General features: G+C 53.6%; 3 protein-coding genes across 8 annotated transcripts; 2 read left to right on the forward strand and 1 right to left on the reverse strand.

The window, feature by feature from the left end:
• Nucleotides 1-1,900: 1,900 nt before the first annotated feature.
• On the reverse strand, nt 1,901-18,371 carry PSMC3IP (PSMC3 interacting protein). Of its 2 annotated transcripts, XM_040497624.1 has the most exons (8): nt 17,342-18,367; nt 17,150-17,250; nt 16,882-16,971; nt 14,728-14,839; nt 14,061-14,206; nt 13,892-13,945; nt 13,707-13,766; nt 12,950-13,620 (listed from the first exon to the last, which is right to left on the reverse strand). In XM_040497624.1, the coding sequence occupies exons 1-8, from the start codon at nt 17,373-17,375 to the stop codon at nt 13,564-13,566; spliced, it is 654 nt and encodes a 217-aa protein (XP_040353558.1). In that variant the 5' UTR covers nt 17,376-18,367; the 3' UTR covers nt 12,950-13,563. The 2 variants fall into 2 exon arrangements, with proteins under 2 accessions (XP_040353557.1, XP_040353558.1); XM_040497623.1 differs by lacking the exons at nt 12,950-13,620; nt 13,707-13,766 and adding an exon at nt 1,901-2,326 and having other exon boundaries at nt 17,342-18,371.
• COASY (Coenzyme A synthase) lies at nt 3,957-8,010 on the forward strand. 2 transcript variants are annotated; one of them, XM_040497617.1, is made up of 9 exons: nt 3,957-5,058; nt 5,689-5,903; nt 6,156-6,287; nt 6,417-6,603; nt 6,688-6,752; nt 6,937-7,021; nt 7,191-7,288; nt 7,378-7,524; nt 7,626-8,010. In XM_040497617.1, exons 1-9 carry the CDS (start codon nt 4,359-4,361, stop codon nt 7,674-7,676), a joined length of 1,680 nt encoding a protein of 559 aa, XP_040353551.1. In that variant the 5' UTR covers nt 3,957-4,358; the 3' UTR covers nt 7,677-8,010. The 2 variants fall into 2 exon arrangements, with proteins under 2 accessions (XP_040353551.1, XP_040353550.1); XM_040497616.1 differs by having other exon boundaries at nt 4,348-5,058; nt 6,414-6,603.
• MLX (MAX dimerization protein MLX) lies at nt 8,599-12,631 on the forward strand. 4 transcript variants are annotated; one of them, XM_040497618.1, is made up of 8 exons: nt 8,599-8,949; nt 9,328-9,364; nt 9,850-9,939; nt 10,218-10,324; nt 10,576-10,675; nt 10,867-10,966; nt 11,309-11,510; nt 12,217-12,631. In XM_040497618.1, the coding sequence occupies exons 1-8, from the start codon at nt 8,614-8,616 to the stop codon at nt 12,271-12,273; spliced, it is 1,029 nt and encodes a 342-aa protein (XP_040353552.1). In that variant the 5' UTR covers nt 8,599-8,613; the 3' UTR covers nt 12,274-12,631. The 4 variants fall into 4 exon arrangements, with proteins under 4 accessions (XP_040353552.1, XP_040353553.1, XP_040353554.1 ...); XM_040497619.1 differs by having other exon boundaries at nt 8,599-8,787; XM_040497620.1 differs by lacking the exon at nt 12,217-12,631 and adding an exon at nt 12,152-12,178 and having other exon boundaries at nt 8,599-8,787.
• Nucleotides 18,372-19,113: the final 742 nt, after the last annotated feature.

The raw sequence follows: 19,113 nt of genomic DNA on the forward strand, positions 1-19,113 counted from the left end.
AAAGATTTTATTTTTTTAATTAAATTTAATTTTTTTAATGTTTATTTTGAGAGAGAGCGAGCGAGCCTGTGAGCAAGGGAGGGACAGAGAGAGAGAATCTCAAGCAGGCTCCTTGCTATCAGCACAGAGCCCGACTGGGAGATAGGGGCTTGATCTCAGGAACCGTGAGATCACGACCTGAGCCGAAATAGAGAGTCAGACACTTAACCAACTGAGCCACCCAGGTGCCCCTAAGATTTTATTTTTAAGTAATCTCTGTACCCAACGTGGGGCTCGAACCCTCAACCTCAAGATCAGGAATCACACACTCCACCAACCGAGCCAGCCAGGTGTCTCAATTACATTCATACTTTTTTTTTTTTTTAATGTTTATTTATTTATTTTTGAGGGGGAGAGAGAGAGAGTGAGAGGAAGACACAGAATCCGAAGCAGGCTCCAGGCTCTGAGCTGTCAGCACAGAGCCCGATGTGGGGCTCAAGCTCACAGACCACTAGATCATGACCTAAGCCAAAGTCAGACGCCTAACTGACTGAGCCACCCAGGCGCCCCACATTCATACTCTTAATAGTCTCCTGCAGTCCCATGACCTCGAGGACTGTTTATGCACCCATGAGCCTCACCAAGGTCTCCAATATCTCCAACTGTATTGCTTCCCCAAATTCCAGACACACATCAACTTCCTACTCAACAGCTCCACTTGATCCCTAATAAACTTAATGTGTCCAAACGCAAGTTCTGATTTCCAGATCTCCCACTGCTCCTGCCCCAGTCTTCCCCACTTCAGCACCCGACAACTCCACTCTTCCTTCTTGCCCATCCCTCAACCAATGCATCAGCAAACACCTTCGGTCTTCAAAGATTGGAAGGTATTTTGGAATACTCTGGAAATCACTCCGGTCTATGCACTCTGGTCTACCATCACCGCACCTGGATTATTGCAGTGGTTTCCTAACTGGTTGCCTTGATGCGACCCATGCCCACCAAATAAAATTTCCACAGAACAGCCAGAATGATCTTTTTTTTTTTTTAATTTTTTTTTTAACGTTTATTTATTTTTGAGACAGAGACAGAGCATGAACGGGGGAGGGTCAGAGAGAGGGAGACACAGAATCGGAAACAGGCTCCAGGCTCTGAGCTATCAGCACAGAGCCCGACGGACCACGAGATCGTGACCTGAGCCGAAGTTGGACGCTTAACCGACTGAGCCACCCAGGCGCCCCCAGAATGATCTTTTAAAAATGAAAGTTATTCCATGTCTGTGCTTAAAACACCTCCTGTGGCTTTCTAAGTAAAATCAGAGGCTTTTCTCCAAGACCTCCAACACATTCTTTGATCTGGCCCCCACCTCCTTTCTGACCCTATCTTTTATCACTTACCATCATCTGATTCAGCCCTACTGGCTTTCTGCCCCAGGGCCTTTGAACTGGCTATTCCTTCTATCTGGTACAGTTTCCCTAATCTCTGATTCTTCTCTTCCTTCAGGTCTTTCCCTGGACGACCTTATCTAAAGTAGCATTCCCTCCCCCCCCACCACCAACGCCAGTTATAGTTCCCTTACCCTGTTTCATTTTTCTTCATAGCTCTTATCACCACTAGATGTGTCAGAGATTTATTTATTGACCTGCTGACTTTATTGTTACACATTTATCTATAACTTTCACCACCCTATCCCAAGACACATAAGAACTTAAGCTCCAGGGCAGCTCGTTGGTTTGTTTTGTTCACTGGTTGATCCCTTATACCTAGAACCATTCCTGATCATGGGAGGCACTAAATCCACATTTACTGAATAAAAGTGACTGTTGGTTCACAACCTACAAGTTCCCTGGGTGAAATCTGAAACTGGCTCCCATACACAGAGGCCAAGGAGAGACCAAAGAAAGAGGCAGAGCACTCCAGATTGGGAGGTGGGGGTTTTAATTAGCAAGGGAACTGACATATGAGACTTGTCCTGGGCGGCTACAAGACAAGTGGGTCTCTGCACTTGCCCACCAGAATCTTAATAGTTTATGTAGAGGCCTTAAATAGGTTCCGCCACATATACCATCCAGATGTTCTCGACGACACATTGCTCTCTCAAAGCTACTGCTGTGGGAATAGTGTGTACTAAGGACAGCCTTCAATTGCCCAGGGCCAGCTTGAGAGTCAGCTGGCACTCACATCTCCAACAGTGACTCTGTGAGATTGCGCCCAGGTGTTTCAGGGCATTTCCTGAGAGGCTGCAGTTTGCTTCTTCATGTGGGGTCCTCTCTTTAAAATCCAACCTAAGTCGTCTCCTGTCTGAAGCTGGCTTCAATGCCTTTGTGGCTCTATAACTCTTCCAATCCTTGACTCCAGGGGCAGATCCAGGCTCTGTGGGGCCAGAGGCTTATACACCTTTGGGACGTCTCTATTGATTTTATTTTCTTTTTTAAGATTTTATTTTTAAGTAATCTCTACACCCAATGTGGGGATTCTAACTTACAACCCTCAGATCAAGGGTCACTGCTCCACCAGTTAAGCCAGCCAGGCGCCCCTTGGGACACCTCTTTAATAATACAAAAAAGGGGGCACCTGGGTGGCTCAGTCAGTTAAGTGTCGGAATCTTGATTTCGGCTCAGGTCATGATCTCATGGTACCTGGGTTCGAGCCCACATGTGGGGCTTCGAGCTGACAGCTCAGAGCCTGCCTCGAATTCTCTCTCTCTCCCTCTCCTTTTCTGCCTCTCCCTCACTGGTGCTCTCTCGTGCTTTCAAAATAAATAAATAAATAAATAAATAAACTTAAAGAATTTTAAAAACTCCACATAACTATGAAAATGAGCATTTGCTTAGTTTGGGGAAATAAACCACAGCACGATACTGGAATCTTGGGAGATTGGTTTCCTTCCCTCTTGAGATCTCTGTGAACAATTTACTTGAAATATTTCCTGATGGCAACCTGGTTTCCTCTCTGCACAGAGACTACCGACTGCAGCCTTTCCAGCCCTATTGGCCTCACAGTAAACCCTTGACCCTAGGTCTCCCTCCTTCCTCCCCTTCTCTCCTGTCTGAAGACCATCCTCTGGCAACTCTACCCAGCTGCCATGCAGAACTCTCCTCCTCCTCCTCCCTCCCTCAAACTGGTTCTGAGTGGTGTGGAGAGCATCCCACGGAGCCATAAGACCAGGCCTCTGTCATTACTTCCTCGTATGTCCTTGGAGCATAGAGGGCCTCAGTTTCCCCAACTGTGAAATGGGGACTTGGACAGAGTTGTCCTGTGGCTTCCCACAAGAGGATCCTTGGAGTGGATGGGCACCAGGAGGGTTCCAGGGACTCTGAGTCCTGGGGCTCCCACCTCCGTCCCTGTAATTTATTTCTTTTAATGTTTATATTTATTCTGAGAGAGAGAGAGAGAGAGAGAGAGAGAGAGAGAGTGAGAGTGGGGAAAGGACAGAGAGAGAGAGGGAGAAAGAGAATCCCAAGCAGGCTCCATCCACACTGTCAGCACGGATCCAGATGCGGGGCTTGAACTCACAAACCGTGAGATCATGACCTGAGCCAAAATCAAGAGTCCCACGCTCAACCGACTGAGCCACCCAGGTGCTATGTCCTATAACTTACTAAGAGGAAACTCAGGTGTGTGTTCTGCCTTCGCCGCTATCTCCTGGGTAACCAGGCTGAAGCCATTCTCTGCTGTCAGGGTCAAAAGGGCATCCGTGAAATCAGCTTTCAGGTCCGCCTCGCCCTCCACCAACTGACCTGGGAATTGTTGAGATCTGGAAATAAATAGCTTCACCTGCTCCCCCAGCCTCCGAGCTCCACCCCACCTCCTCAGCAGGACACGCCCTACTCCTTACAAAATCTCGCGAGGTTCCCGAACCTAGTAAATACTTTGGCCTTTCTGCCGTTCCGTAGCTCGGGGCCGCAGGCGCTGAACTACTGTTTCCGGGTCGCAGCCAGGTAAGGCTCCGCGGCGGCCCTAGCGGAACCTAAGCCCAGAGGTCTCAGTAAGTAGAAGACCGTTCAGAGCCGGAGTGTTTCCCTCTAGTGTCCTCCTTTGATTCCTTTAAGACCCTGGTACAGCCTGGCAGCAGGGCCCAGGATTTCTGGATTCCCAACCCTATGACTCAGGGGCTTTTGTCCAGTTTCCCTGCTCAGGATTTGGATTTAGTTCAGCAGCTTCACCGCTCCGTCTGAGAGATGTGGAAACCGGGGCTTAGCGCATAGCCCCGAGGCCCCGTGCCCTCCCCCGGGTTCCTCTGGATCAGCACTGAGACCCCGTCCCTGCGCCAGGTCCCCTCTCCTGGGCCCACGGCCCCGGACTGCCTTCGGCCTCAGCCACATAACCCCTCGGTCACCCACGCCTCGTCTTCCTGGCTGTCCGCAGGCCTGGGCAGCATGGCCGTATTCCGGTCGGGCCTCCTGGTGCTGACGACGCCGCTCGCCTCCCTGGCCCCTCGCCTGGCCCCCATCCTGACCTCGGCGGCCCGGCTGGTGAATCACACGCTCTACGTACACCTGCAGCCGGGCATGAGCCTGGGGGGCCCGGCCCAGCCCCAGTCCAGCCTCGTGCAGGCCACGTTTGAGGTCCTGGATTTCATCACGCACCTCTACGCTGGCGCCGATGTCCACAGGCACCTGGATGTCAGAGTTCTGCTGACCAATATAGGAGCCAAGAGTGCCTTTCTCCCTCCCCTTCCCAGCTCAGTCCAGAACCTGGCCCACCCACCGGAAGTGGTGCTGACTGACTTCCAGACACTGGATGGGAGCCAGTACAACCCGGTCAAACAACAGCTAGAGCGTTATGCCACCAGCTGCTACAGTTGTTGTCCCCAGCTGGCTTCGGTGCTGCTATACCCCGATTATGGGCCCGGAGAGCTGTCTGTGGAGTCCCTGGATGTCCCCTTACCCTCCACCATCAGGCCAGCCTCTCCCGTGGCCAGGTCTCCAAAGCAGCCAGTGCGTGGCTACCACCGTGGGGCTGTGGGTGGCACGTTTGACCGCCTGCACAATGCCCACAAGGTGTTGCTCAGTGTCGCGTGCATCCTGGCCCAGGAGCAGCTTGTGGTGGGAGTAGCGGACAAAGACCTGTTGAAGAGTGAGTGAGAGATACTCTGGAGTAGAGCAGGGGAGGACCCTCAAAACTCCTTAACCTTGCCCCCAGTGCCAAGACTGAGGAAGGGGGGGGCATCCTTTACTTCCCACCCCTCCCGTATATAACAGCACCTGGCACCCAGTGGGTGTTAAGGAAACTATGTTAAACGAACAAGTGCAGCTTTCTCCGTGTGTAATCTACTCACCACTCAAATCAGAATTTCCCCAAATGTGAACTAAGGAAATCTGTACTTTTGAGAAGTTCTCCGGGTCACGAACCCTAAAGATTGAGACCCTGGGAGTAAATGGATGAGTGGGTTGTGGGTTGTAGGTAGTGTGTTAGAGCTACAGCAAGAGGTGACTCGTGGTTGGGGTGGTTCTTGGAATTCTCCATCTGACTCTGATGCTCCCTGGCACTGCTCGTTTCTGGACACATGCCAGCCCCTGCCATGACTGTCGTGCTTGCTGGCTGCCCCCTCTTCACTGCTCCCCTGACATACAGCACTTCCCAGCTTAGCCCTTTCTTTCTGCCACCCACCCCCCTCTGGAGATTGGATGCTTAGGGATAGTCTTCCCCAAACTTGACTATACCTTTCCTCCCCAGTAAAAAGATCTCACTGGGCTCCTTCCCCAGGCAAATTGCTCCCTGAGCTGCTCCAACCCTACACAGAACGCGTGGAACATCTGAGTGAGTTCCTGGTGGACATCAAGCCCTCCTTGACTTTTGATATCACCCCCCTGCTGGATCCCTATGGGCCCGCTGGCTCTAACCCCTCCTTGGAGTTCCTGGTGGTCAGCGAGGAGACCTATCGTGGGGGGATGGCCGTCAACCGCTTCCGTCTTGAGAATGTAACCCCTGAGGGAGACTGGCAGAGGGAGTGGATGGGGCTGGGGAAGGCCATGTAGGGGGCTGTTGGAAGTACCGTGACTCTAGAGGAGTGAAGAGAGGACTTGGGGTGGTGAGGAAGAGGCGAGAAGGAACTGTTTCCCAGCTTGCCCTTGGAGGCAGGCTCTACCTCTGGGGAGGATAAGGGGGCAGCTCAGATGTCATTGTCCTCCTGCCCCTCGTTCCCTCTCCTCACCCCTCCTCTTTAACCTCAGGGTCTGGAGGAGCTTGCCTTGTACCAGATCCAGCTGCTGAAGGACCCAAACCATACAGACAATGAAGAGGACAAAGTCAGTTCCTCCACCTTCCGCCAACGAATGCTGGGAAAGCTGCTTCGGCCTCCATATGTATGCCTGTCCTCTCTCTCCTCTGCTTGGGTGGGCTGGAAATGCTGGAGAGTAGACTGAAGATTTCAGTCTCAAGCATGAGTCTGAAGACCCTAGTAACTGGGGTTCCCTCTCCTCTACCTCCAGAAGAGGCCCGAACTCCCCACACAGCTCTACGTGATTGGACTGACGGGCATCAGTGGCTCTGGGAAGAGCTCAGTAGCTCAGCGGCTTAAGGGCCTGGGGGCGTTTATCATCGACAGTGACCACCTGGGCCATCGGGCCTACGCCCCAGGGGGTCCTGCCTACCAGCCTGTTGTGGAAGCCTTTGGAGCAGGTAATGCCTGGGGAGGGCTAGAAGTGGCCTGAAAAGTGAGGGGATGGCCTGGCCTCCTTGCCCAGTCCTGTGTCTCTCGTCCAGATATTCTCCATAAAGATGGCATTATCAACAGGAAGGTCCTAGGCAGCCGGGTGTTTGGGAACAAGGTAAGCACGCTTCTCTCCAAGGACTCCTCAGCTGCTACTAGAACCAGAGGTTGGGACCGAATGGACCTTTCTGGTCTGGTTCAGAGTGCGTTTCCACTCATCTGTTCCCCACCACCTCCTCTCTCGGGCTGGCTCCATCTCCAAGGGAAGGTAAATCGCCTGCTTCCTCTGTTCCCCTCCTCAGAAGCAGCTGAAGATACTCACGGATATTGTGTGGCCAATTATCGCAAAACTGGCTCGAGAGGAGATGAACCAGGCTGTGGCTGAGGGTGAGTTGGAGGGTTGATGGGAGCAGCCAAGGGGGACATTAAGCAGATTCTCCTCCTAGGAGCTTCCTCACCCCGAGCCAGACCCTCCACTTCCTTGGGACTAGGCTTCACCGGCTCTCTGGTGGCAAGTGGCAGTGTGCTGCTGGCAGTGACTGGGGTCTCCCCGCAGGAAAACATGTGTGCGTGATTGATGCCGCCCTGCTGCTTGAAGCCGGCTGGCAGAACATGGTGCATGAGGTGTGGACCGTTGTCATCCCTGAGACTGAGGTATCTGGACCTGTCTCTCACCCCATCCCCACTGCACACCGCAGCCCGCTCTGAGCCAGTGGGCTGACCGATGCCTTCTCCGTGCCCAGGCTATACGACGCATTGTGGAGAGGGATGGCCTGAGTGAAGCTGCAGCTCAGAGCCGGTTGCAGAGCCAGATGAGTGGGCAACAGCTCGTGGACCAGAGCCACGTGGTGCTGAGCACCCTATGGGAACCACATGTTACGCAATGCCAGGTTGGTGCCCAGGAAAGGGCTGGGTTGTAGGGAAGGAGTCTCCAGTGGGTGCCTGCCTGACTCTGTCTTCTCTTCCTCCTGACACTCTGTCCTGCCCAAAGGTGGAGAAAGCTTGGGCTCTCTTGCAAAAGCGTATCTCCCAGACGCCGTAAGGCCCATGGCTGACAAAGTGTTCTCTGTGGGGCCACGGTGGCCCTGGAGCTGCCCAGAGATTCAGCGGTGAGGAGGAATGGGGGCCTGGGTGCTCGTCCTAGCTTGGGCCTAGAGACTCTGAACCAGACTGGGAAGGGCAAGGCTGGGCCTGGTGGACACAGGAAGTCTACCCAGCTTGCTGGTGTTTGGCCATCGCTGAGGATGCGACTCAGAGGGGAGCAGGCCCCTCTGGCATTTTGTGCCTACTCTTGCCCACAGTGTCTGTGAAACCTTCGGCCCACTGCGGCCAGGGCAAACACTGGAAATTGTAACAATTAAAGGTCAATGTTGCCAGGTGCTGCCTGTATGTCTGCGTCCTGCCCCAATGCCTCTAGGTATCTTTCTTTGGAAGCCTTGAGCTGGAAGCCTGGAGTGCAGTGGTTCTGAGTATAGCTTTTGCAGCTAGCCAGATTGAGGTCAGCCTTGGCCCCATCGCTGACCAGCTGTCTGCTTCGGGAGAAGCTACAGACTTTCTAGGTTCCTCGGTTTCTGTATCTGTGAAGAGGCTTAACTGGGCTAACGGGCTCTTTGAAAGCGTTTCTTCCACTGGTCTCCTGCCAGGTACCAGGCTACGTGTTGGAGGACCAGCCTTCCACGAGCCAGGCGGGGCCTCCGGCCTCACGGACCTGGCAGCCGTGCTGGGTCGGCCGAGGGGGCCAGGACTGCAGGGCCGGCAGGGTGGGGTTGGACACCAGTCCCTGGAAGACGCGGGTCCAGCACAGCGCGTGCACACAACTCTCGGAAATACTACTTGGACGAGCCTTTTGCGGGGACTCCATTTTACAGAATGTGCGTCATGTCGCGGTGTGGGCGAGTGAGGGGAAGGACAACGTCTGTGTCAGCCCCGACGCCAGTCCCCGCAGCTCCTGACCCTCGGTTTCAGTTTTCCGGGTGCGCATGCGCGGGCCGTGCCCCGCCCTCCGCCTCTCGTTCGTGGGTTGGTGGGTTTGGGTCACGTGGAAGTGCCTCGCCTCTTCCTCGCGGCAGGGGGCCCGCCCTCTGGCTGGTTTCCGGTTCGGTGGGTCGGAGATGACGGAGCCGGTTGCCTCTCCGGACGACCCCTGGGTCAAGGCAAGCCCCGCGGGCGCGTACGCCGGCGAGGGGAGGGCGGGTCGGGCTCATGCACGTGGGGGGTCCCGAAGACTAGGGGATTCCCTGCAGTCCCCAAAGGTCCCCCCGCCCTCCGGGCCCCGGGGCTGCAGAGAAGACAGCCCTCACCCTGCGCGTGCCAAGGTGGGGAGACAAGTGAGGCGTGTGTGCACGAATGTGAGGGGACCGGGCTTGCGGGGGGGGGGGGGCGGGGGGGGGGGGGAGGGGGTGGGGGCGGTGCTCCTATGGCCTATCTGCTTACTGCTATCGGGGCAATCCTGCAAACCCTTGCGCACCCCAGGCGTGCGCGCGTGCGTGAGTGCGTGTGTAAGTCTAAGTGAACGTACACGCGTGCATCCTGCAATTGCCTGCGCTCTCGGTGTGGGGGTGGGGTGTTGGGGCGGGTAGAGGTGTGTGTGGTAGGGGTGTATGGTGTGTGTACGAGTGCGCACGCGCTCAGAATGAGAGGAGGTGCCCAGTCCCGGGCGGAGGTCTGATGAGCTCCTTTGCTTGGTGTCACAGGTGGAGTATGCCTACAGTGACAACAGCCTGGACCCCGGTGAGTACCTCTCCCACGGTCTCTAGCGCCCTGGTGACACTCCTGCCACAGTCCTGTGGAGTCCCGTGGTCTTGCCAGCCACACCTGAGCACAGTCCACTGTCCCTGAGCGGAGTTCCTGCCCTGAGACAATGAGGGAGGAGCTGCATAAGGGGCAGGAAGCATAAGGGTATAATTCCTGCTGCTCTGAAACAAGGAAATGATGAAAATAGTGGGAGCTAGCCATCCTGTCACCCTCGTTGTGCCTAGATGCCACTTTGTGAACCGGTGGTATCATTGCAGGCCCCTGGAGCAGTGGAGACACCAGAGACAGGAGCACTGTGGTGGGGCACAGCAGGAAGTGGATGACCCAGTATGGGTAGCTTTTGGGTTGAAAGGGAGAGGTCAGCATTTAAGGATCAGGAAGCCATTGTACACACAGGTGTCTGAAGGTCTAACAGTGTCCTCCTGTCCTACCCCTTAGTGATTGGGACCTCTCTTTTACAGGGCTTTTTGTAGAAAGTACCCGAAAGGGGAGTGTAGTGTCCAGAGCTAATAGCATCGGTTCCACCAGTGCCTCTTCTGTCCCCAATACAGGTAGGCAGCAACATGCCCCCACCTGGGGGGGGGCTCAGATATACCATCATTTTAGTATATTTCCTAGACAGGAAGCTCCAGTCATCCACACGGGGGTGCTGGAGGCCTAGTGTTAGACACAGGGTCTCACCATCTTTCACCTCATCTAGAATATTAGACGGTTCTGTCCGTTTGCTGTCTCTGAGCACCAGTTTTTTCTTCCCCACTGGGGCAAGGTGGGTTAGCTGGGCCCACTGGGCTTCAAAATGACCTCTTCCTGCCCCCAACTTTGAGCGTAGATGATGAGGACAGTGATTACCACCAGGAGTCCTACAAGGAGTCCTACAAGGACCGGCGGCGGCGAGCACACACTCAGGCTGAGCAGAAGAGGAGAGACGCCATCAAGGTGACTGGGGAGGCCTGTACCTCAGCCAATGCAGGAGGGCCCTGTGTATTTCAGATCTACCCTGCCCTCATCAGTCCCCAGCATCCTTGGTGGCAGCTGCTCTAGTCCCCGGATATGAACACCTCCTTTTTTCTAGTTCCCTACCCCTTTGAGTTTGTGAGCATGGAACTTGGGTTCACAGAAAGTTTTGTGCCAGTTTGCCTGAATCCCTTGGAGTTAAGGAACCCTTGTTTTCCCTCCTGTCTCCACAGAGAGGCTATGATGACCTCCAGACCATCGTCCCCACCTGCCAGCAGCAGGACTTCTCCATTGGCTCCCAAAAGCTCAGCAAAGCCATCGTTCTACAGAAGAGTATGGCCAGGGAGAGCACTGGGAGTGGTTGGGGCCAGTGGTGCTGTGAGGAGGCCAGAGCCTTACACTCACTTTCGGCCTGGCCCCGGTGGGGTGATTATAATGGGAGAGTTGGGGAAAGGGAGGAGGGGGAAACAAAGTAAACCTTGTCCTTCTGGCTGAGACATCCTCTGTGCCCACCCTCACTGCAGCTATTGACTACATCCAGTTTTTGCACAAGGAGAAGAAAAAGCAGGAGGAGGAGGTGTCCATGCTACGCAAGGACGTCACGGCCCTAAAGATCATGAAAGTGTAAGGGGGGGGATGCTGAGCTCGGGGAGCCAGGGCTTCTGAGGGGACTCTGAAGCTGACTTCAGTTCATACCTTTCTCTTGTTCAAAGGCCACATCAGAGAATACAGAACAGATAATCTTCTCATTCCTGTAGGTGGCCACTTAGGGGTAGGACTCTGCACCCCAACAGTCACTGATACCTAGCAGATACTCAAAGTGCCTGTGGGATTAGCGAGGGGTAGAGAGAGGGGTCACCCATTTCTGTCCCAGCAGCTCTCCGGGAACCCCTTCCCGGGGCCGGGGGAGTACATAGGGTGACCTGAGCTGCTATAGCACCTTAGCCCTGTCCTACTCGCTTTCAGGAACTATGAGCAGATTGTGAAGGCACACCAGGACAATCCCCATGAGGGAGATGACCAGGTCTCTGACCAAGTCAAGTTCAATGTGTTTCAAGGCATCATGGACTCACTGTTCCAGTCCTTCAATGCCTCTATCTCCGTGGCCAGTTTCCAGGAGCTGTCAGCCTGTGTCTTCAGCTGGATTGAGGAGCACTGTAAGCCTCAGGTATGGGGCAGCAGTGGTCAAGGGGTGCGGATTTTCTGTCTTCCTTCAGGCCAAGTGACCCAAGTCCTAATTTGTTCAGAGAGGGAAGGTGGCAACTTTTAGGTTTCTGGAGGGTCTCTTCTTTGCTTCCTGGCCCACATTTTCCTGTTAAGGTTTCATTTGGCAAGAATGATGTGGGCACTTAACTCAGGCAAGGCCTCGCTCTGGCCTTTGTTAGCTCGCGTTATGGCTGCCTAGTATGTAAGCCCTCATCACTCATAGCAGAATCATGTGGAATTTCTAGAAAGATTCCTGGCTCCCACCCCCAGGCCCACTAGTTTTCCCTGGGGTTTGTGATTATTTGTAATGGAGCCATGTGTTGTTAACGGTATTGCATGGAGTTTCTGAGGCTTGACTTGCATCTCACTTTTTTGTTTCCTGACATTTTCTGGAACCACTTTAAGTGTCCTGTGACACAGAGTGGACACTCCTGTGCCCACCACCTAAATGCTACCATTCCCATTTCTTGTATTTGCTTTACCACATAGCTGTCCATGTCTCCATCCCTTTCTCTGTCCTGTCTCGGGGACATTTCAGAGTCGACTGTAAACGGTGTTTCCCAGGGGCTTTTTCTGTTGTACTCAAGAGCATGACTGGTCCAGGCAGGTATCTGAGCCTCTGTCCTCACGTGAGCATCACTCGTGTCTTCCTCTGCTGCCCCCGCCAGACCCTACGGGAGATTGTGATTGGCGTCTTGCACCAACTGAAGAACCAGCTGTACTGACTGGGTTTTGGAAGCTGCAGAAGAGCCAACAAGAGGCCAGAGTCTCCTACTTGGCCACGGAGCCACTGGGCTTATGAGATTGGACTGCAACACTGCACACCAGTCAGCTGGTTCTCGGTGTTTGGTTCCCCAGCACCCCTTCATCCTCACTGGGGCTGGGGTATTTGTTTTGTGAAAGCTTTAATTTATTATACTGACCACAGAACTTGAGCTTACTGTCTTTCCCCTTCTCCGTAGAAGTCTTCGGGAGGGGGGGACCCTGTTCTGGGGACACCCCCCCTCCCCCCATAAGAGCTCCTGGTCTCTCCCCTTCTAATCCTCAGATTTTTGCTCCTGATTACACATATTGGGAAGCTACTGTTTGCATTTGGTTTGGTCTCTTGGGCAACATTTGGCCCAAGTTTGGCCATTTTGGCAGTAGTTGGATGGGAAGGGAGGAACATGAGGAAATACTCCCACAGCCAAGAGGGGTGAAAGGCCTCCTTGTGCCTCGGCTAGGGCTGCCTGGTCAGCCCAAGGTGAGATCAGGCCTCTTCTGGCCAGCTCAGGGCAGGGCTACTGGCTTCCTGCCCTCACTTGCTACTGCATCCCCTCTCCTTCCTCCCCCACAGACTCCTGCCCCCTCTGTCCCCACAGGCAGGAGCATAGCACAGAGAAGTTACATGTGACACAGCACTACATATTAATTTTTTTTTTAATATTCTAAACACCAACATCGCAATTTTGCTAAAGTTACAATTTTTGAAAGTGAACTGGGCCTCAAAATCACTCCCAGCCATCCTGTCGAGCATATCTGGGTCTCCACCATCTCAGTGCTGATTGTGTTTCTCCCAGGACTTGGGAGTGGCGTGAAGGGGTAGAGAAGATACTTTAAAGACCTCCTGGGGTACAGAGCCCAGAAAAGTCCTGGGTAAAGCCTTGGGCTCCTCGAATGCTGTGTATACTAGCTTCTCTCTACCCAGTAGCCTTCCTCAGGGTTGACATCTGGGAGGTTTGGTTATCCAGAGGAAATTATTTTTATATCAAATTATAGTACAATAAATATTGCCAAATGCTTTCCTTTAGCGTTGTTCCAAGTTTAAGTGCAAGCAATTGGAATCTAGATGATGAAACGAGCATGACAACCATCCACTCTGGGCTTGCTCACTCCCTGAGCCCTGTATTCTGGTTCATGAACCTCTCCCAGCTGCTCTGCTCAAAGGTGGAAAGCAGCAGGAACAAAGAAGCCAACCTGAAGGAGGCAGCCAGTCCAGGACGTCGCTTCCATTCCCCCATCCTGCAGAGGACTCCTCAAGGGTCTGGGAGCTTCACGTTGTAATCTTCATCAGTCTCTATCCCAACTTCCTCCTGGGGCAGGGAGACCAGTAAACGAGACCTCCCTGGACGAAGACCCCAGGGTGGCAAGGAGGGGAGAGACAGAGAGAACCACTTACAAAGAACTGCTTCTTGCTCTTGGGGTATCCTTCAAGGATCGCATCAGACAATTCTGTTGCCTGACAAGAAACAAAACCACCCCTTTTCAGACGGGCGGCACTGCCTGGCGGACCCATGACCTCAGGCAGCAGTTTCTCCGGTGGCTGCCATTTCCCAGGGCCTGCTGCGGAGCTCACGCACTTACCATCCTCTTCCGCTTCCTCCATTCCTTGCAGTACTTCTGCCTCTCTCTGTACACCTGCACAGGGAAACAGCTTGCTCTAGCCCCTCAGGGGCTGCTGGGGGGCAACCTCGGCCTCACTCCAGACCCGCACGGGCAGACCTCCCCGCTACCACCCTTCCTCCTGACTCACCTGCTCTTTCTCTTCTGGAGTCACATGGTTGGTGGCTGCTTTGATGTTCTTCAGTCTCTCTCTGTAGCCAGCACATTCCTTCTTCAACTCCTGGATCTCTTTCTGCATCTCCGGTGTGGTCAGGGCACTAGTTAACTCCTTCAGCTCTGAAACCACATCTCCCTGAGGTCGCTTCTTACCCTGATGATGGGGTTTTGTCTTTCCCAGAGGGTGCTCCCTGAGGTAGGAGACTGGGCCCCTACCTTGCTCTAGGTTCTACACCCAGGGTCCAGAATGAGTTCCATATTCTGGAAATTGCGCTCAGCAGAGATTAAGGCTTATAGAATTACCAGTTTAGTCTGATTTTCTTTCCTCTTCCATCTACAAGCAGTGGTAAAGTGTGAGGTTGAACAGACTGTTCCCTGTAGCCAGTTAAAGAAACAGGCACAGAGGGAGTGTGGGCACAGTACACTGATCATGTCAGGGAAAGCAAATGCGTGTCTTGCCCATTTATATTCAAAAGCCATTAGCGTTTACGTCTCTTGTAACATAATGCCAGTGGCGGCCCAGCCCAGCTCTCCACTGCAGCGAGACAACATTGCAGTCAGCAAACCATTCACTTAGGGATTCCTGCCCTCTGGACTGACCCTCGAGCCAGGGGCCCCTTCCGGCATCCGCCCAGTCCTACCGGCCTCCATGTGGCGGCAGCTCTGCTGGAGGCTCTGCACCTTGGCAGTGAGGGCCACGATTTTGGTGTCCAGGCCTTGGAGGTCAGCGTCACTCACCATGTCGAACTGGTCCTGCCAGAGGTGAGACGACAAACAGAAGTGGGTGGGTGTGATGTGAAGCCACATCTGGGCAGGCCACATCACATCCGCTCAAGAACCTGGGGCTCCCCAGCCCTCCAGGGGGCCTGGGAGAACAGCGGGAGGGTCCCTGTGAGACACCATTCAGTTCGGTACTGGTCCCAACAAACAAAACGGTATAAAAAAGTTAAAACCTGATGCCTGTCTTCAAGGGGCTTCAGGATACTGAACAGGGCAGAAATCTTAGTTTAGTGGTAAAACCACTCACTGGGCTAAAAGAGTAAAGGAACATTCTTCCCAAGGTAGTGATAGCTAAATTACACATTTCCACAGTAGGAAGAACCTGGGCAGGTCAAGAGTCGTGGTGGGTGGTATTGAAGGGACTCCAGTAAACGTCTGAGGGGCCCCTCCCCTGAGAGAGACCAGCTGCCACAAAGGACTTTGGTGGGGCTCGGGATGGGGGGTGGGGTGGTCTTGTCAGTGATGTCAGGGAGCAGGTTAGAAAGAATAGGAATCCCAGCCTGGGCAGTTTGGACTCTTCATTAAAGCAAAGTAAACCTTTATAGCAGAAGGCAGCAAACTACAGCCTGCACGCCAAATCCTGCCACATTCGGGGTTGTGAAAACAATTTCTGGAAACACAGTTACACCCACTCGTTTACATGTTTGCTCGTTTACATGTGATCATTTACATACTGCTCTATAATGACGGCCCTCAGTGGCTGTGACAGTTGTGTAGCTATGACAAGAGGCCATCTGGCCGGCAAAGCACAAAATTGTCTTTACAGAAAAAATGCTGCCAAATTCTCCCTTAGGGACTCTTCATTAGAGTAGTAATGTAATGAAACCTATTTCAGAAAAGTTAGTCTTGATAGTGGTGTGGTTCAGTTAAACTAGTATTCGGGGTCTACTGGACGTTAGATACTAGGGTGGGGGGGGGGCTTGTGCTGAGCAAAGGAGGAAGAGTGAGAAGTGGGCTCAGCCCTGGAAGGGCTGAAGTCTAGTGAGGAGATGGGTAAAAAGACCACCACAATATAGCATCCCTCAGGGAGGTGAGTGCCTGAAGAAGAGGCGAGGAGAGAATCCGGGGAAGGTTTCTGGAGGCGATGCCTGAAAGAGAACCTTGGAGTAAGAGTTCACTGAGCAAAGAGGCAGAAGAGGATGAAGGGATTTTAAAACTCCAGGCAGAGGAAGGACACAGGAGTAAAATACACCTAAATGGTCTAGTACTGGTGAAGGGACAGGTGAGGCTAGCAGCAGCCTGGAGCCGAGTCTCTATGTAGATTTCTCCCTGTTGTAGGGAGTGCTGGAGTTTCAAGTAGGGAAATGGCCCCAGATAGTACTGACGCAGACCATTATGGCTGCAGCGTTTAAGATGTGTGAGGAGGCCAGGAGATGTGAGGAGGCTATCATGATAGATGAGGAGCACCTGAACTCAATCAGCAATGGCAGACAGAAAGGGGAGGGTGGATTCAGGAAGGGGGAAAGCCAACTGGATTTGCTGGCTGCCTAAGCTGTGAGGTAAGAGTGACTCCCCAGTCTCTGAGTTGGGTGAGGAGTGGCTCTAACTGAGGGAGAAGCCTGTAAAAGGAGCCCATTTAGGGGAGATGTGCATTCTACTTCAGCAATATTGATTCTGCAAGGTCTGGAAGGCATCCGGGCGGTGGTCTGGCCTAGAGATACAAAATTAGTGTCATCTGTGTTGGGAGGGGTGGGGACAGAAGGCAAATCATTTGCCAGATGATGGTTCTGATCTAGATGACTGGGAAAAAGAAACCTCCAAGCGGAAAGGGACCTTGGTAGGAACAATTCAGGATCTTCTGTCATCTATCATGTACATCTCAGATCTGGAAGTCTCGTTGAGTCTGGATCACAGCAAGGGGAGTACCCACTTTGATTTAAAGGGTGTGTGGGGCCCTTTTAATGGCGTGGGCTAGCTGAGTTTCACGGGATGCCTCAAGTCAGAGTTCATTCTAGAGACTGATTCACCTAATGTCGGGCCTCACACGGGTGATAATCTGCACAGGTTTCCCTCACCTGGTCCGCAAAATAGATCTTCTGCTTGCCGTACATCTTCTCTTTGATTTTGCCTTGTTGGGCCAGCTGCTCCAGCGCCTTCACCACCGCCTGGCAGAGGGGAGAGGCAGAACCAATCAGAGGGATGATTTAGGGCCCAGGCAGCGGGAATTAGGGCCGCCAGCCTTAGGAAGCTCAAGGCTAGAATGGCTGCCTCGAGAGGGCAGCACTTCAGGCTGATTCGAGGGGCCCCAAGGGTAGGGGGGCGGTCCCAGGAGAGCGTCCTCACCGCCTTGCCCAGTCCATGTTCCCGCTGCAGGTTCCCGAACACGTCCTGGGCGCTGTAGGGCCGGTTCTGCTCCTGCAGGTATCTCAGGAGAATCCCGGGGGCTACGAGGAGACGGGGCATGGGGGGAGGTCACTCAACCGACCCCTCGCCAGCCCCCCGCCCGGGTCTCCCCCGTGCCCGCGGTCCGTTTACCTCCCGCCGCAGCCTCGGCCCGGCCTTTACTCATGGCCTTTCCCGCCGCCAACTTGGAAAGCCGGACGTTGCAGTCGCTCGGGGCAACGGCTGCTTCCGGCGACGGGAAGGGCGGGCCGCAAGCGGTGATTGGCGGAAGGGGAAGTCTTGGCGAGGAACGAAGCGACCCTTCCCGGGCGCCGTAGGTCAGTGTTGTCGGGAGCCGGGTACGAGCGTGGTCCCTCGCATTTCTGGGTCCATGCAGCGGAGTTGGGGCGCTTGCCCTGGACTTCTCCCTCCCTGCTCCTCGGGACGCAGGCCGTAGTAAATCACGCCTTCACGTTCCGAGACCCGCTTCCAGCGGCAGCGGCTGAGCTCTCGTCACCGTGAGCTGGGCCGGTGTCCCAAGGGGGAGAAAACTTGGGATCAACTCCCGCTGGACTAGCGACTTGCTCAAGATCACAGAGCCAGTTACTCACAGGGACGTGCCCTGTCCCACGGCCCGATGCTCTTTTCGTCGGTCTCATTTGTAAAATAGGAAGAAGAGATACTAACAGGAGGGTGGTTGGAAGACAAAAATGCGTAGAAACTGGAAGGACAATACCGATATCCTTCATTGCCCGTTACTGGGCCTCGCACACAGGGGGCGCTCAACACGTGCTGTGGTGTGAACGCCAAGGCAAGGCAGGGTTGGGACGGGGCTACGGTTAAGCCACAAAGCTTGTTAGAAAAGTTTCCTGTTGGCCGAGTCAATCTTATGGCAACACCTGGCAGGTGTTTTCCACTTCTGCCCACAGTGGCCAATGGGACAAAGCCTGAAATAAGTGTTTCTAGTTTCTGAGGTCAGCTGAAGGCCAAAGAGCAGCTGTCCCTGCAGCTCAAACACTCCAGAGGAAGAGCATGGTGTTAATCTTTACAGCCTTCTGTTACCTAAATTCTCATTAGCCTTTGAAACACGTAGTTGTCTTCACATGTCTAAGGAACAATATTAAGAATTAAAAATGAGGGGCGCCTGGGTGGCACAGTAGGTTGGGCATCCGACTCTTGATTTCGGCTCAGGTCATGATCTTGAGGTTCGTGGGTTTGAGCCGCAGGTGTGGCTGCATACTGACAGTGCAGAGCTTGCTTGGGATTCTGGCTCCCTCTCTCTCTGCCCCTCCCCCGCTTGCTTTCTCTCTCTCTCTCTAAAATAAATAAACATTAAAAAAAAATGATGGAACTGCTGGCTAGATGCCAACCAAGAGTGCCAGTTATACTGTCTAGGCTCTCCAGGGGAGGGGAAGTGGCTTCATACCATGGTGATTATTCTGACCATCACAAAGGAAAAACAGGGCAGGTGGGTCGCTCACAGCTGGGCTTACTATTCTAAGGTTGTCACCTGAGAACACTATCAAGGGTAAAACACCATTCAACATCAGTCTCTTAAAGATTGTTCTCATATAAGATTTATTCCCCAGCACCACTCCCTCCCTCCCCCCTCCCGTCCATCCCCACCCCAGTTCACAGTGGAGGACTAAGGAGATTCAGAGCAGGATCCCCCAGGTACAAGAAACACCCTCTGAAGATTTTGCTCTCCTTCCTCCCTCCCTCTTGCCAACTTCCAAGGCCTGAAGCTACACACACTCATGCAAACACACCAAAACCCGCTCCTCTCCCACACTCCTGTGTTTTTCCCTATCAGAGTTCACCTGTGAGACATCTGGGCTCTGAGAAGAGAGGAGGTGTCCAAAGTCTGAGAACCCTGAAGTGGGGAGATGCCATTACCCCAAATCTTCACACACAAGTGACTATGA

This window comes from Herpailurus yagouaroundi, unplaced genomic scaffold (genome assembly GCF_014898765.1).
Source record: "Herpailurus yagouaroundi ecotype Mexico unplaced genomic scaffold, PumYag 189, whole genome shotgun sequence".
In the NCBI taxonomy this organism is placed as follows: domain Eukaryota; kingdom Metazoa; phylum Chordata; class Mammalia; order Carnivora; family Felidae; genus Herpailurus; species Herpailurus yagouaroundi.

Excerpts from the sequence above, each read along its gene's own strand:
- COASY (XM_040497616.1), top strand. The coding sequence starts at position 4,359 with ATGGCCGTATTCCGGTCGGGCCTCCTGGTGCTGACGACGCCGCTCGCC. Across the intron at positions 6,288-6,413 it reads AGCTGCTTCGGCCTCCATAT|AAGAGGCCCGAACTCCCCAC; the intron begins GTATGCCTGTCC and ends CTCTACCTCCAG. Across the intron at positions 7,289-7,377 it reads TTGTCATCCCTGAGACTGAG|GCTATACGACGCATTGTGGA; the intron begins GTATCTGGACCT and ends CTCCGTGCCCAG.
- MLX (XM_040497618.1), top strand. The coding sequence starts at position 8,614 with ATGCGCGGGCCGTGCCCCGCCCTCCGCCTCTCGTTCGTGGGTTGGTGG. Across the intron at positions 8,950-9,327 it reads CTCACCCTGCGCGTGCCAAG|GTGGAGTATGCCTACAGTGA; the intron begins GTGGGGAGACAA and ends TTGGTGTCACAG. Across the intron at positions 10,967-11,308 it reads GCCCTAAAGATCATGAAAGT|GAACTATGAGCAGATTGTGA; the intron begins GTAAGGGGGGGG and ends ACTCGCTTTCAG.
- PSMC3IP (XM_040497623.1), bottom strand. The coding sequence starts at position 17,375 with ATGAGTAAAGGCCGGGCCGAGGCTGCGGCGGGAG. Across the intron at positions 17,251-17,341 it reads GGCCGAGGCTGCGGCGGGAG|CCCCCGGGATTCTCCTGAGA; the intron begins GTAAACGGACCG and ends GTCTCCTCGTAG. Across the intron at positions 14,840-16,881 it reads AGATCTATTTTGCGGACCAG|GACCAGTTCGACATGGTGAG; the intron begins GTGAGGGAAACC and ends CACCTCTGGCAG.